General features: G+C 34.1%; 1 protein-coding gene across 1 annotated transcript; it reads right to left on the reverse strand.

Moving 5' to 3' along the window:
• Positions 1-338: 338 nt before the first annotated feature.
• On the reverse strand, positions 339-4,846 carry LOC120075666 (bifunctional riboflavin biosynthesis protein RIBA 1, chloroplastic-like). The gene is made up of 9 exons (XM_039029261.2): positions 4,785-4,846; positions 4,606-4,702; positions 4,390-4,478; positions 3,060-3,405; positions 2,715-2,936; positions 2,201-2,523; positions 1,545-1,677; positions 965-1,261; positions 339-864 (listed from the first exon to the last, which is right to left on the reverse strand). The coding sequence occupies exons 3-9, from the start codon at positions 4,440-4,442 to the stop codon at positions 598-600; spliced, it is 1,641 nt and encodes a 546-aa protein (XP_038885189.1). The 5' UTR covers positions 4,443-4,478; positions 4,606-4,702; positions 4,785-4,846; the 3' UTR covers positions 339-597.
• Between the last annotated feature and the right edge of the window lie 9,404 nt (positions 4,847-14,250).

Below are 14,250 nucleotides of genomic sequence, written 5' to 3' on the forward strand. Positions count from 1 at the left end.
CGTGGTGGCCAAATCCATGGCAACCGACAAACCCCTTTTATGGACCTTCTTCCTCCAACTTCTGACATTAATGGCTCCAACTACGACCCACAACCAGAAATTACCCATAAAATATGCCAAAATTAAATCACATCACTCACATATCATCTAACAAACTAAAATTGGAGAAAAAAATTGTTAAATAAGACGGAGCGGCCTACATTGTTTAAAAACTACAAGATTCAATCATAAGTTTCAAAACTATTACATATTAATAATAAGTTTTTATAAACTTTAGCATTATTAAAAAAAATTGTGTCCTCAATGCATGTGTATTATGTCGCATCCCACATCCGTGCTTTCTTAAGAGTATAGCACTGTAAATTCATTCCACATAATTGTGCTAATGTTTGAAACTTCATCTCCATTGTGAATTACAATCAAACAATAAACCTAACAAATTAAACCGAATCAATAATAACTATAATACCCAATGTTATGGGTTTCAGTACAAGTTAGGCTTTTTTCTTATGGGTCAGCCAGCAGCTGCAGCAGTGTCATTTCATTTCAACACCTTTGATTATCAACTGTTCCACTTTATTATTCGACATTGCTAGCTCAAGCCATCACATCGCTTGAGGCAACACTACCGTTCGATGTTTCATGCTCGTCAATCCGATTTCTAAATCTAACTCCAAAATCCAAGTTGTAGACGTGCCCCATTTTGGCGCGCTTTGTCTCTAGGTATCTCTTGTTGTCCTTTGTAATTGGGGTTATCAGGGGAACTCTACCTGAAACTTCTAAGCCATATCCCTTTAGGCCTTTGTACTTTGTTGGGTTGTTTGTCATTAGCTTCATTGTTCTCACCCCAAGATCCCTTAGAATCTGCCAGCAACAAAGAGAGAATAGATTGTGTTAAAAAAATAATAATGTGCATGTGTAATCCAATTGAACCCTTTGTCGTTCAGGGTAAATCTATATGTACCTGTGCACCAATGCCATATTCGCGAGAATCCACAGGCAATCCCAGATCCTCATTGGCTTCGACAGTGTCCCGCCCAGCATCTTGCAAGTTATATGCACGAAGTTTGTGGCCCAAACCTATGCCCCGTCCTTCATGTCCACGGAGATAAACCAAGACACCCCTGCCTTCTGCCTCAATCATCTGCATAGCTAGCGCAAGCTGGTTTCCGCAGTCGCATCTAGCTGATCCAAAAATATCTCCGGTGAGGCATTCCGAGTGTACCCTCACTAGAATATCTTGTCCATCACCAATATCACCCTGCAAAATGCAAGTAGTCCGTAAATTTATGCTGAAGTCTTGATCTCATTGAAATTTCATCTAAGAGCACACCATGCATCCACACAAACTCGTGCTCGGTACTCGGCTGAATTTAGGAACTAAAAGGAAGACCATCTCGAGAGAAACTTGAATAAAATAACTTCTTCAAATTGGGGCAGGGTCATAATGTAACACTATCAAAAGCGTTTAAATAGCTGCACCAGTAATAGCAAATGCTTTTACAAAGCTTTGCACTATGAAACAAAAGTAGTTAGTTACTTACCTTAACCATTGCAATATGCTCAATACCATCCAAAATAGATCTGTAGCAATATGCCTGAAATGGTCCCCATTTAGTCGGCATGCGAGCAGCATCTCCGGCACTTTCAACCAATCTATCTCTCTTCCTCCTATACCTACCAATACCTTCATTTATTAGAACTAAAACATGGGAACGAGAAATGAAATATATAAATAAGAATATAACAATGATTCTTATGTTGTATGCTGAAATGAAGTTGTAGTCATTATCCAAGCAAGAAACTTGTTTTCATATGAAGAGTATTTCAAGATATAGGTGAAAAACTAAAGCCCCATTTGACAACCATTTCATTTTTTGTTCTAAAAATGAAGCCTATTTCCTCCCTATTTCTTACAATGATTTACATCTTTCTTAAGTACAATGGTTAAATTCTTAGTCAAATTCCAAAAGCAGAAGCAAATTTTTAAAAGCTATTTTTTATAATTTCCAAAACTTGGCTTGGTTTTTTAAACCATAGGTTGTAAGTAGATAACAAAGGAAGAAAATTGAAGGTGGAAGTAGTGTCCATAGGCTTAATTTTCAAAAATAAAAACTCAAAAACCAAATCGTTACCAAACAGGGTCTAAATGTATGAAGAGCTAACACAATCAAAACTTTAGCAACGGACATCAATTTACCTGACTAAATCCGCAATAGAAATGATTTTCAAGTTTTCCTGTTTGGCAAATTCACGAAGTTTTGGTAACCTAGCCATGGAACCGTCTTCATCAACTACCTCACAAAGGATTCCAACTGGGTCTAATCCAGCAAGCACCGCAAGATCGACAGATGCTTCAGTATGTCCAGCTCTCTTCAAAACACCACCTTCCCTGTACTTGAGGGGAAATATATGGCCTGGCCGTTTAAAATCATAAGGTTTTGAATTTCTTGATGCAAGTGCCAATACTGTTGCTGCCCTATCACTAGCTGAGACTCCAGTGGTTGTACCTTCTCTTGCATCCTGAAGAAACAATTGTCAAAAATTGCATTATATATATCCGAAATTACCATGCTACAGGGATAAATTGATTGAAAAATATTAAGCAGAAAAAAGTGTCCACAAAACTGTAATTATGAATAATCTTACAGGGATTGCCGATTACATTTATTAAATTGAACGATAATCCAAAATGCCAAGTGAAGAATTCATACCACTGTCACCGTAAAAGCAGTACAAAGTTTCTCCTCGTTCTCCTTTTCGTCCACCATAAGTGGAATCTGTAACCTCTCCAGGTCTTCACCTTTCATGGCCACACAAACAATACCTGTTCCATGCTTTACAATGAATGCCATGGCCTCCGGAGTTGCAGCTTGTGCTGCCATTATCAAATCTCCCTCGTTTTCTCTATCTTCATCATCAACTACAAGCACCATCTGAAACATCAATATCCTTGTTACTAAGATGAATAAGTGAAAATCAAGGTAGACAAATAAATGCTCTCATGTCAAATGACGTGCCAAAAATTTGAAGAAAGAGAAAATCTAATAATGAACAACCTTTCCCTGGCGAATATCTTCAATGGCATCTGCAACAGAAGCAAAACCTTCCGTTGGACGATCAAAATCATATTCATCTTCATCAATGGGAAAACTCTTACTGATAGAAGCTGAATCTGACTGATTGGAAAGGATGATATCCTTTGCAACTACAGCATTTCCATTGGAAGAAGACAGAACTCCTCCTTCTCCAGAAATCACTGTAGCTCTCGTTTGGACTGAACCCCTGGTGCCCAAAAATAGTTTACTAGCTTTGCAGTTTGAGGGTAACTCGGAAACAAGGCCAGTTGATGTGTATGGTTTAAAGTAGTTGAGTACACCAAAAGACTGCAAGTCTTTGAATCTTCTGCATAAAACAAAAAATAGGCAAAGATATTTAGAGAACAACAAAAAAGACATTAGCGGGTGAGGAAACTCATAGAACACATCAAACATACTTCATTTACTTTTTTAAAAAATGCCAACAAGAAACAGAAGGTACCAACTCTAAAGCCACGCCTAAAAGAGCCAGAGGGGAGGGGCAAGGAATAACTTTCAATCAATGTTCTCAAACTTCGTAAGTAAAACTTAATAGCTAGTTGCAGTTTATTGTAGAATGACTTCTCAAACTTTAAAAAATGCCAACAAGAAACAGAAGGTACCAACTCTAAAGCCACGCCTAAAAGAGCCAGAGGGGAGGGGCAAGGAATAACTTTCAATCAATGTTCTCAAACTTCGTAAGTAAAACTTAATAGCTAGTTGCAGTTTATTGTAGAATGACGATAATTTTTTAATGCCGAACTGGAACATTGAACTCTAAGAGAAAGCATAAACCTGTTATGCACAGATAACAATTGTTAATTCAAATGGGACCAAGAGATTCAATGCATAACATAATTATTTTTTGTCAATAGAATAACTCCTCTGTCATTCATGATGGTCTGCCCTCATTCCACCAAAACAACTGGAGTAAAATGGAAGGTGGCATGTATAAGTCTCCTTATGGACGTCTGAAAATTGTAGATCCTCAAGCAGTGAAGTAAAGAAGGACCTCGGATGATCATAGGAGTCTTTGAAGTAAGATTCAAACAAATAAACAGAGAAGTTTCATCATCAAACATGATCCATCCTTCTAAATCATAAAAGTTACGTAAAAAACACACACACACACACATTATAAGTGGATCATTCTTCAAAAAATTTAACCATACGCAAGAAGCGAAATCGAACAGATCATACTAGAACAAAAAAGGATAAATGAAGTTAACCCTAGATAAATCAAAGACAAAAAACAAAGAATTAAAGAATTAAAGAATTAGAGAGAAACCCAGATAGAAAAATGGGAGCTTACTGAACATGAGAAATGGGAGCTGTAGATGGGAACGAGACGCTTCTAAAAGCCATTGGTGCGAAAAATCTCTTACCCTGTGCTTGGAACCCCTGGATTGGAAGGATTTCAAATCAGCATTTCCAATGTTTTAGAATGAATTCAAAATACAGAATTTGAAATCTTGTTTTAGCAGGATTTAAAATCAGAAGAAATAAAAAAAGAAAAAAAGGAATTAACCCAGATAGATTCCGGCCGATTGATGGAGGACTGCAACAGAAACCGGGGGTTGTCGGAAGTTGCAGCAGAAAGTGAGAGTGCCGCCGACCGGCAACAGCTTCAAATTCAGACGAAATTCAATAAGAGATGGGATTTGGTTGGAGAAGCAACGAAGATAATGAGAAGAAATATAAAACTACAGCAGCCGGTGGGTGCTCGAACTTCCTCTAACGGAGAAACAACGGACGCCTTTCCTTCTTCTCTTTCTCTTTCTCTTTCTCTTTAATACCAATATATAATAAAAATAAGAAAGGATAAACATGAATTAACTTTCAAGTTTATGCCTTTTGTATCTACCAACTTTATTCTAGCAACATTCATATTCAAGCAAGGTTTGTGGTTCAATTTTCACTCTAAGATTATACTAAAAAAATTTAATATCTAATATAAAGTGATAATTATATATGGTAGCATTTTTAGAAAATTAATTAAGTATATAACAACATATTAAAAGAATTATAAATATAGCAAAATTTATTAATGATAAACTCTATCTAATAATATGGTCTATCATGATAAACTTTGAAAGTAAAGTCTAACTTTTGTTATATCTGCAAGTTCTTTGAAAATAATTTGAGTTTAATTATCATATTTTTAATAGTCTATTTATTAAATATAAGATTCAATTTTTTATTAAAAAAAAATATATATATCTTAAGCGGTAGTTCATTTTTAAAATTTTTAAATATGTCAAGAAAACTTTGACATATATATAAAATAAAAGTTTTCATAACCCATCAAATATGTTATTAAGTTTATAGAAGAAAGTTCAAAAATGTATTTTATAATTTAGTAAAAAATCTTATAAGCAAGAAAAAGAAAAATTAGGAAATGTTATTGAATATCAATTTATTATAATCCGTTCTAAAATGGAGGCTTTTAAATGGGGACCAAAGGGAATGAATTGTACTTGTACTTTTTCTTTTTCTTTTTCTTTTCATTTTTATTCTCGTTTTTGCTTTATTATTATTATTAATATTATTATTATTATTATTATTATTTATTTTAAGGAAATTGAGAAGTTATTTCGTGGTGTGAGAAAGTTGACCCCTTTTTAAAGGTCTTATCCTTTTTCTGAAGTTTCAATCCACTGCGGTTGGGCCCACTTTTGGTCATTTGCTTTTGAACACGTGTCAACTTTTTATTGCTTCGGGTCATCGGGTTTCAAGTCATACCCGAATCAAATGAGTGGCCATTAAAGGGACAGTTGGTACATCGCTTATCTCTTTCAAAAAATTATAAATTAATATATATATATAATATTCTTTGACTTACAATATAAAGGTACAAGTCATATTGTACCAAACTGCAATATGTAATCTAAATGAGATTTGATTGATGGATGAAATATAATACGTCTGAACCATAAATGCAATTGGATTACTTTTAATGGATTTACTTAAAATTATGAATTGTCACATTTTACTAGGTAACGGTTACGATAACGATAATAATAATAGTAACCGTAAAAGTAACATGATTTTCATACTGTCACAGTAACAATATCTGTAACGATAACAATAACTTTAACGGTAAAAGTAGTGTGGGTCCCACGTAATTTTCAATTGCAATCAGACTGAACACTTTTTATTTCTCAATCAGATTACACGATTTGATTACAAGTTTTAAGGTGGACCCCACATCTCATTAATGGATTACTTTTTAATTGATGTAAACATCGCCTTAATTGTAATGGATTTTCATTTGGGTATCAATTGTAATGGGTCTCAATTTCCCACACATTTAAATTACTTTTTCTTGTTTATATAAGCAACTTGCAATCGTAGTTTGATTTCTATCGGGGCCGTTTATATGGATGCTTGTAATGAAATAGAATTGGTGTAATTACTATACTATCCTTAAGATTCAGAAAAAGTTACCAAACTAGCCCAACAATCGTGTTTTAGTATTTCAAATACCTCAACTGCTTTTCTACACTACCTTGTCTTTCTCTTTCTATTCTTCGATCAAGCTTCATTCTTTTGTTATTTGTTTAATATTTGGTAAATATAGCGTTTTTTTAATATCTTTTCGACCATTCATTTTTAACTTATTGAAATTTATTATCTGATTGAAATTTATTATTTTTAAAAATGAATACTTAGATTAGAATTAAAAATGTACAATTTTAATAAAATAAAATAGTAAGTATCTTAAATCCCACCTATCTAATTCAATTTTCAATAAAAAAAAAAAATAACCTTGATATCAATATATTTTTTTAAAAAAATTTAAACAAAATCTACAACATTTGATTTAATAGGATTACACTATTGAATTTATTTTAAAATTACATTTTTGTGACAAACTAATCTAAAAGTCATGCACATGAGAAAAAAAGAAAAAGACTTTTTCATACAAACGTGTCGAAAAAAGGACCAAAAATGTGTCAAAAAGGCAAAAAATCACACATAAATATAAAGACTCTAACTCGATCATCATTCTTATAAATATGGCATAACAAAAATAACGAATAAAAAGAAAGAAAGAAATAATTTTGGATATCAATATCGATATTAACATAAATTATTGATGTGAATATGAATGTAGAGATCAGGGAATAAAAGGGAAAAAAATGTTAAGAATATGGATATTGATATAGATTAAGGATACTAATTATTGATAAAAATTGACAATGTTGATTAATGATACTGATTATTAATACTTATACTGATACAGATACAGATATCGATGCTGATACTAATACTAAAACTAATTTTAAATACAATCAATATTGGTAATTGATAATATGTTCGGACACACTGGAATCAAATTACAACTCATATAATTATCAAAAGTAATCGAGTTGATCACTTTCTCCTTTGCAATCAAATTACAAATTTTGTTATCAGGTTCAGTATTCATTGTGATTGTAGAATATTGGTAAATATCGACAAATATAATTTATTGGACCTAATTTTTCATTTGCCAATGATTGATTATGCTTATAGGTGATTCAATGTGGCCTAAGTTATTTACTTTTTTTAATACTTTTTTTTATTTGAAATCTTTAGTACCACTTTCAACATTTGTTTATCATGACAATATATATTAGAAAGAATGACGTAGGATTTTTTTTTCTTTATATATTATGATATTTAAGATGATATGAATAATTTCCTTTTAGGATATGACATATTACTAACTCGTAAATGCAATACTTCAACCACATGATTCAACCAATACTATATCATATAAGTAATTGTATAGAAAAGAGAAAAGAATTGAAGAAACAATTCTCCATGTTCATGTATTTTTAAAACAAACAAAAAAATCATATTTTTATAAACTATTTGTGATCATTCAAATAATCACATCTCTTCAAATAGGGTTGTGTCTTTTGATTAAAGATGCATCTTTTCATTTATACTTGTATTCTTTACCAAATAAATATCTTTGTATTTTCTGACAAGATGTAAAAACCAAAAACAAAAAACAAAATAATTGTCAAACAAGGCTTGCGTAGTTTTTAAAATTAAAAGATCTATTAGACTCATTATTGATTTTTCTTTAGTAAAACATAAAAGAAAGTTTAAAGACCAATTAAATACTTTTTTAATGTTCAAAGACTAAATTTTTTATTTGTAATTAAACGATTTTTTTATGGTAAAAGATTCCATTTACTTCATTGTTCATACTCCTAATTTCATGCCATCATATTTTTTTTAAAGAAAATGAAACATCAAACAATTAGATAGATGATGAGGTGAAATCTATCTCGACCAAATGACACAACCAATTAGGGAAAGCATCCAACAAACAATGAGAATCAACTCTATTCATAACCCAACGAGTTATATCATTTGTTACTAGATCTATGAAATCGTCGAACGTGACGAAATTGGATCTCTCATTAGTGCTCCATGTACATAATATCTTCCACCACATATTTTATTGGGGTTAACATGCCTTTCTCTCCTATCAATAAACACACTATTAATATATTGTCTGACTCCACCACTAAAGGCAAACGCACAACTGCAATTACCTCTCATAAACTTGTTAGGAATGCGACTAAAATTCCACATTGGTTAAATAAGGGGAAGATAATGGGCATGTATGAAGGAAGATCTTTTTGATATTGCTCCCAAAAGACTGCCAATTAAATAATACTTATAATTCACCGAACAAACTCCTTATACTAACTGGTAGTACAAGCGGTAAATATGGGGTTGAGCATCAGGGAAGAACGAAAGATTAGTTCATTCGAAACTCATTTTTAGTTAAGGTTGTAAAATGGAGGGTTTGGTGTGGATTGGAATAGGAAATGCATAAAATGCAATGAAAAATAAAAGATAGAAATGCAATTAACTAAGACATTCTAGCTTAGAAAAATCGAATGGACCAATGTAATCTTGTTCATCGAGTTATTTAAATGCAATTTTAGGTTCTTGACTATGCCTAGCCAAATTGATTGGACATCCAACCAACGATCCTAATTAGTTAATTTAAACATGCTCAAATGAATCCATAATAAACATGATTAACCAACCGTATTAAGTTCTAGGGCTTACACCTAGGATGAATGTCTAATTTCCACCATCTAATCAAATATTCAATGTGGTTTCTCTAGGTTGATAGGACAAACTACTATTCCTTATAGACAATGAATTGCAAGCCTAACTAATCTATTGCTTCCTTTGAGATTACCTATAATTATATGTCACATATTACAAGCTATCTCTAAGTATTCAAATTACACAACAAATTATTGCATGTCAATCAATAATAAATTTATGTAATTCATAAACACAAAGTTCAGATTGAAACCCATAGACAAGAATAAAGAAATTACATTAAAAAAAACTCCCAAAAATTACATTATTCTAAATCCCTAAACTAGAGAGTTAGGTCTTATCTTCCCATGGAGATGAAGAAGAGAAGGACCCAACAATGTCTTCACTAATTACATGAGATTGGAAGAAAAATGCAGAAAAATACAAGTAGAGTGGTGAGAAGAGGAGAAAATCGGCATAGGAGTTGGTTGGGAGGTCGACTATTTGATGATCTTCTGCCCTATAACGAAAAAGAAATATGTTATATAGCAGCCGCAATGTCGCAATGCTGCAACGCAGCGTTGCAATTTTGCGAGGCCTCACGTGCACCTCCGTCAAAACTTGAAATGTTGCAATGCTACATGTAGGGTTGCAACGCTGCCTTGTCTTTGCGAAAATTAAGGCTATTACCTCTGAGTGTTGTGCAATGCTCCTTTTGAGCATCACAACGCTCCGATTAGGGGCATTTTCATCATTTTACATCCTTTTGAAGTCTGGTTTCTCAAATTAATTATAAACAAGTTCTCTTCCTATACTTATAGGTTTGAATAAGGTATCTGTTCTTCCTAGATGCCTTTTATAGTGCTACGAGTGTGAGGGAATTTCTTCCTAATTACTCCAAATTAACCCCAAACAACTTATAACAATTGATTCCACCTCAAAGTTTGCTCGATACCTATAAAATCATTAAATAAACACATTAAACATAGTAACGACCTAGAATGAAGAAGAAGAAAATAGTGGTGCTATCAAATACCTCGAACTTAATTCTTGATCATCCTCGAGATGTCGAAGCTTACGCATTCCTCGTGGCACGTTAACACAAAGGGAAACTATGGGTGTCATAATCGCCCAAGGTTAATCATAACCCCAAGAAAGAGGAGTAATCCCCTTAAAAAATGACATACAAACTTGCTTTTACTTTACAACATGCTTTGCCTTTTACAAACTTTCTTTTTATTTACTCTATACTTGGCTTTTACAATTCAACAAGAGTTTGGCAAAAAAAACTTAGGTATGCATTATAAGGTTGAGCTTTCAATCACTTAACACTTATCACCTAGGCCTTTCAAGGTGACAACAAATGTACAAGCCACATAATACAATTCTTCGCATGCAAGACCTAATTTCGTTGGACAAAGGACTTAAAGATGTATGAGAGATAATAATTTTTTTTTAAACAGGTTAAAAATCATGATCATGCTCTTTAAACATAGTTTCATACAAACCTAATCATAAAGAGGGTCCGTCATCAACTACTCATCTTAATAAACTAACCAAGAGAGCGAGCAAGCAATTCAAGCACACAAATATTATCTGAGCACAACACTCAAGGACCCCAAGCTATCACAACATACCCGACCCCAACTTAGAATGATACATTATCCCCAATGTATCTTTAATCTAAGCCCAAGAAAATAAAAGAGTCAAGGAAACAAAAAACCTCCTCTGATGACATTTTTACACATGGGATAGTTATATGAGGGTTGTGCTTAAATTGATCTTCTTATTCTTTTAGGGCAAAGAAAGAGAACCTACAAAAGAAAAAGAACAAGCTAAAATAGGAAAGCAATAAAGGAAATGAGTAAAAAATTTAATTTTTAACGTCGGTTGCTCGACGTGACCTGTCCCCTGTCAAGGCATAAAGAAATTCTCGTATTTCCCTGGTCACTTCTTGGATGGGTCAAAATTGTCCGATAAGACTATAAGGCTCTTCATCTTTTGAAGAAAACTAGACAAGTCAAATTTAATTATTTTTAAGATATGACAAAAAAAGCTAAAAAAAAAAAAAAAAGAATCAAAATACTCAAATGACTCTAAAGAGTCTAAAGAAGAAAAAATGCAATAGACTCATTAGACCTAGAGGAACACAACTCGAATATGTACAAAATGCAAGGAGTTAGAATAGGGTGAGGTTTTTCAACCTCTAATTCTATCACCTTGATGTCGTTGGGTTTAGGCTGGGGATCCTCCTTAACCTTACAAACTGGGAAGCATGGCCTGATGTCCTCATCATCGCTGTACAAGTAGTACTAGACAAGAAAGTTGGCCTCTGAGGTATAGATAATGGACTGCTCTGGTACACTCTCCAATCTCTTCATGACCTCTGTCAGCTGGGCAACATGGTCGGTCATGCCTTGCAGCTGAGCTTGAATGTCCTGCCGAACTGAAGAGAGCTATTAGCAAGTTCAGAAATTAAGAACTCCAAAGTCATACCTGGGCATGAATCTCTAAGAAGTGGTTCCTCCTCCTCCAACGCCTCGATGTGGACTGCCTCGTGCCTCTAAGCCTCTGGGAAGTCAAGGGAATGGTTTGACAACAGCTCGTCCGGCCTCCCAACTGAAGTTGCAAGCTGAACAACAAGGTCTAGACTTTGTAAGTCAGTTCTAGTCTCTGCCTCGGGATAAAGACGCTCCTATTGGAAGTGCTCGAACTCCTACTACCCATGAAGATTGTTCTGATGAAGCTCAAAAGTGCATTCAGCAAGCTCCAAAACCAAAGCCTCTAAAGACTTACTTGACCCTGAAGACTGAGCATGAGTTGATTGGTGTGGTGCTGTAAAATCTTGGCTGTCCAAGTTCTGCTACCATCTAGAATATCCATGGTCAAATGACTCCTCTCATTTAGCATGATGAGACTCGTAGCCCAAGTGTGAAGGAAATCAGACACGAGGATTTCCATTAGCAGCGAAATGATCGTTCCAAATTCATTCGATATTAAACATACACAATTACAGTCAAGAAACGAAGACTTACAGGTCATGCACAATATGAAATTGCAAAATGCTTTACAAATAAGATCAAGGGATAAAGTATCATACCTTTGAAGACTCATTCTTCAAACTCCCTCGATCACAAACGCTTGTTCAGTCTCCAAGACAGCAACATACGAATGCTCGAACACAACACGATCAACAGCAACCACCACACGAACAATACGAACACACAACGAACGACCTCCAAAACCTCGAACTCAGTCGAGTTGAGTGAGGACACCACCACAATGGCTACCTTGGTATTCTCGGTGTGAGAATCCAGAAGTGTGGGCTTTGTATGGACTTGGTTAGAGGAAGAGACCGGAGGAATAACAATCGTGTAGACGATTGAGCAAGTGGGAGATGAGAAGAGTCTATCGTATAGACGAATGCTCAATCTTGTAGAAAAAGGCAGCCTATCGTATAACAAATGCCTTGCAATCGTTTAGCTACGACCAGCTGAGTGAACTATCATATAATATCACTCCACGTTCGTTTAGTCTCTCTTTCACCTATCGTTTAGTGAAACAATTCACTTGACAACAATCCATGAGTTTTTTTTCCGAGAATAACAACTCTTCTAAATTTAGGAAAACATTTTTTCTTTTATCTCACGGTTACCATAAAACCACCAATAATCTCCCACTCAATTGATTATTAGAGAAAAAGATATAATTATCCAATAATTAATATTATTATAAATATATATGATAACCAACTTACCATATTATATTTATAACCTATAGTTTTAATATTTCATCTAATAAAACATATAAACTATAGTTCTTTTCCTATTTTATGGTACTTAATGTAAATCATATTTACATTAATCCTCCATTTGATGTATCTCATACATCACACCAATTATTTCATAAATAATCGAATTTTCTCTTGTCAATTTGAACATTTCAAATCAACTCCAAGAACTGGTTCTCAACTTGAATTCATTGAGCTACCAAAGGGACCTTATGGACCTGTAGCTTCAAGCTCTAACGGTACGTGAATAACTGACTAAACTCTTTAGTCATGGGATCCACCATCTGTTAACTGTTGGGCGCTCCACAAAAGAGGTTGATCCACCATCCGTTAACATTTAAACGCAAATGTAGAAAACCCACCACGACTATAAAAGAAGTTCAAAACAGAAGTGAAATTTGGAACATCAGAACAACCTGGCTCTGATACCAATTAAAGGAAATCAGACATGAGGATTTCCATGAGCAGCGGAAGATTGTTCCAAATTCCATTCGATATTGAACATACACAATTACAGTCAAGAAACGAAAACTTACAAGTCATGCACAATACAAAATTACAGCATGCTTTACAAATAAGATCAAGGGATAAAGTTTCATACCTTTGTAGACTCATTCTTCAAACTCTCTCGATAACGCATGCTCGTCAGTCTCCAAGATAGCAACACACGAACGCTCGAACATAACGACCGCTATACAGCACGATCAACTTCAACCACCACACGAACAACACGAAGACATAACGAATGACCTCCAAAACCTCGAACTCAGTCGAGTTGAGTGAGGACACCATCACAATGGCTACCTTGGTATTCTCCGTGTGAGAATCAAGAACTGTGAGCTCTGTATGGACTTGGTTAGAGGAAGAGATTGAAGGAATAACAATCGTGTAGACGATTGAGCAAGTGGAAGATGAGAAGAGTCTATCGTATAGACGAATGCTCAAACGTGTAGAAGAAAGTAACCTATCGTATAGCAAATGCCTTGCGATCGTTTTGTTACGACCAACTGAGTAAACTATTGTATAGTGTCACTCCACGATCGTTTAGTCTCTCTTTCAGCTATCGTTTAGTGAAACCAATTCACTTGACAGCAATCCGTGAGTTTTTTTTCGAGAATAGCAACTCTTCTAAATTTAGAAAAAGATTTTTCCTTTTATCTCATGGTTACCATAAAACCACTAATAACCTCCCACTCAACTGGTTATTAGAGAAAAAGATATAATTATCCAATAATTAATATTATTATAAATATATATGATAACCAGCTTACCATATTATATTTATAACTTATAGTTTTAATATTTCATCTAATAAAACAT

The sequence above is a fragment of the Benincasa hispida genome, chromosome 4, assembly GCF_027475165.1.
Source record: "Benincasa hispida cultivar pf3 chromosome 4, pf3_genome.v1.1, whole genome shotgun sequence".
Taxonomy (NCBI): Eukaryota; Viridiplantae; Streptophyta; class Magnoliopsida; order Cucurbitales; family Cucurbitaceae; genus Benincasa; species Benincasa hispida.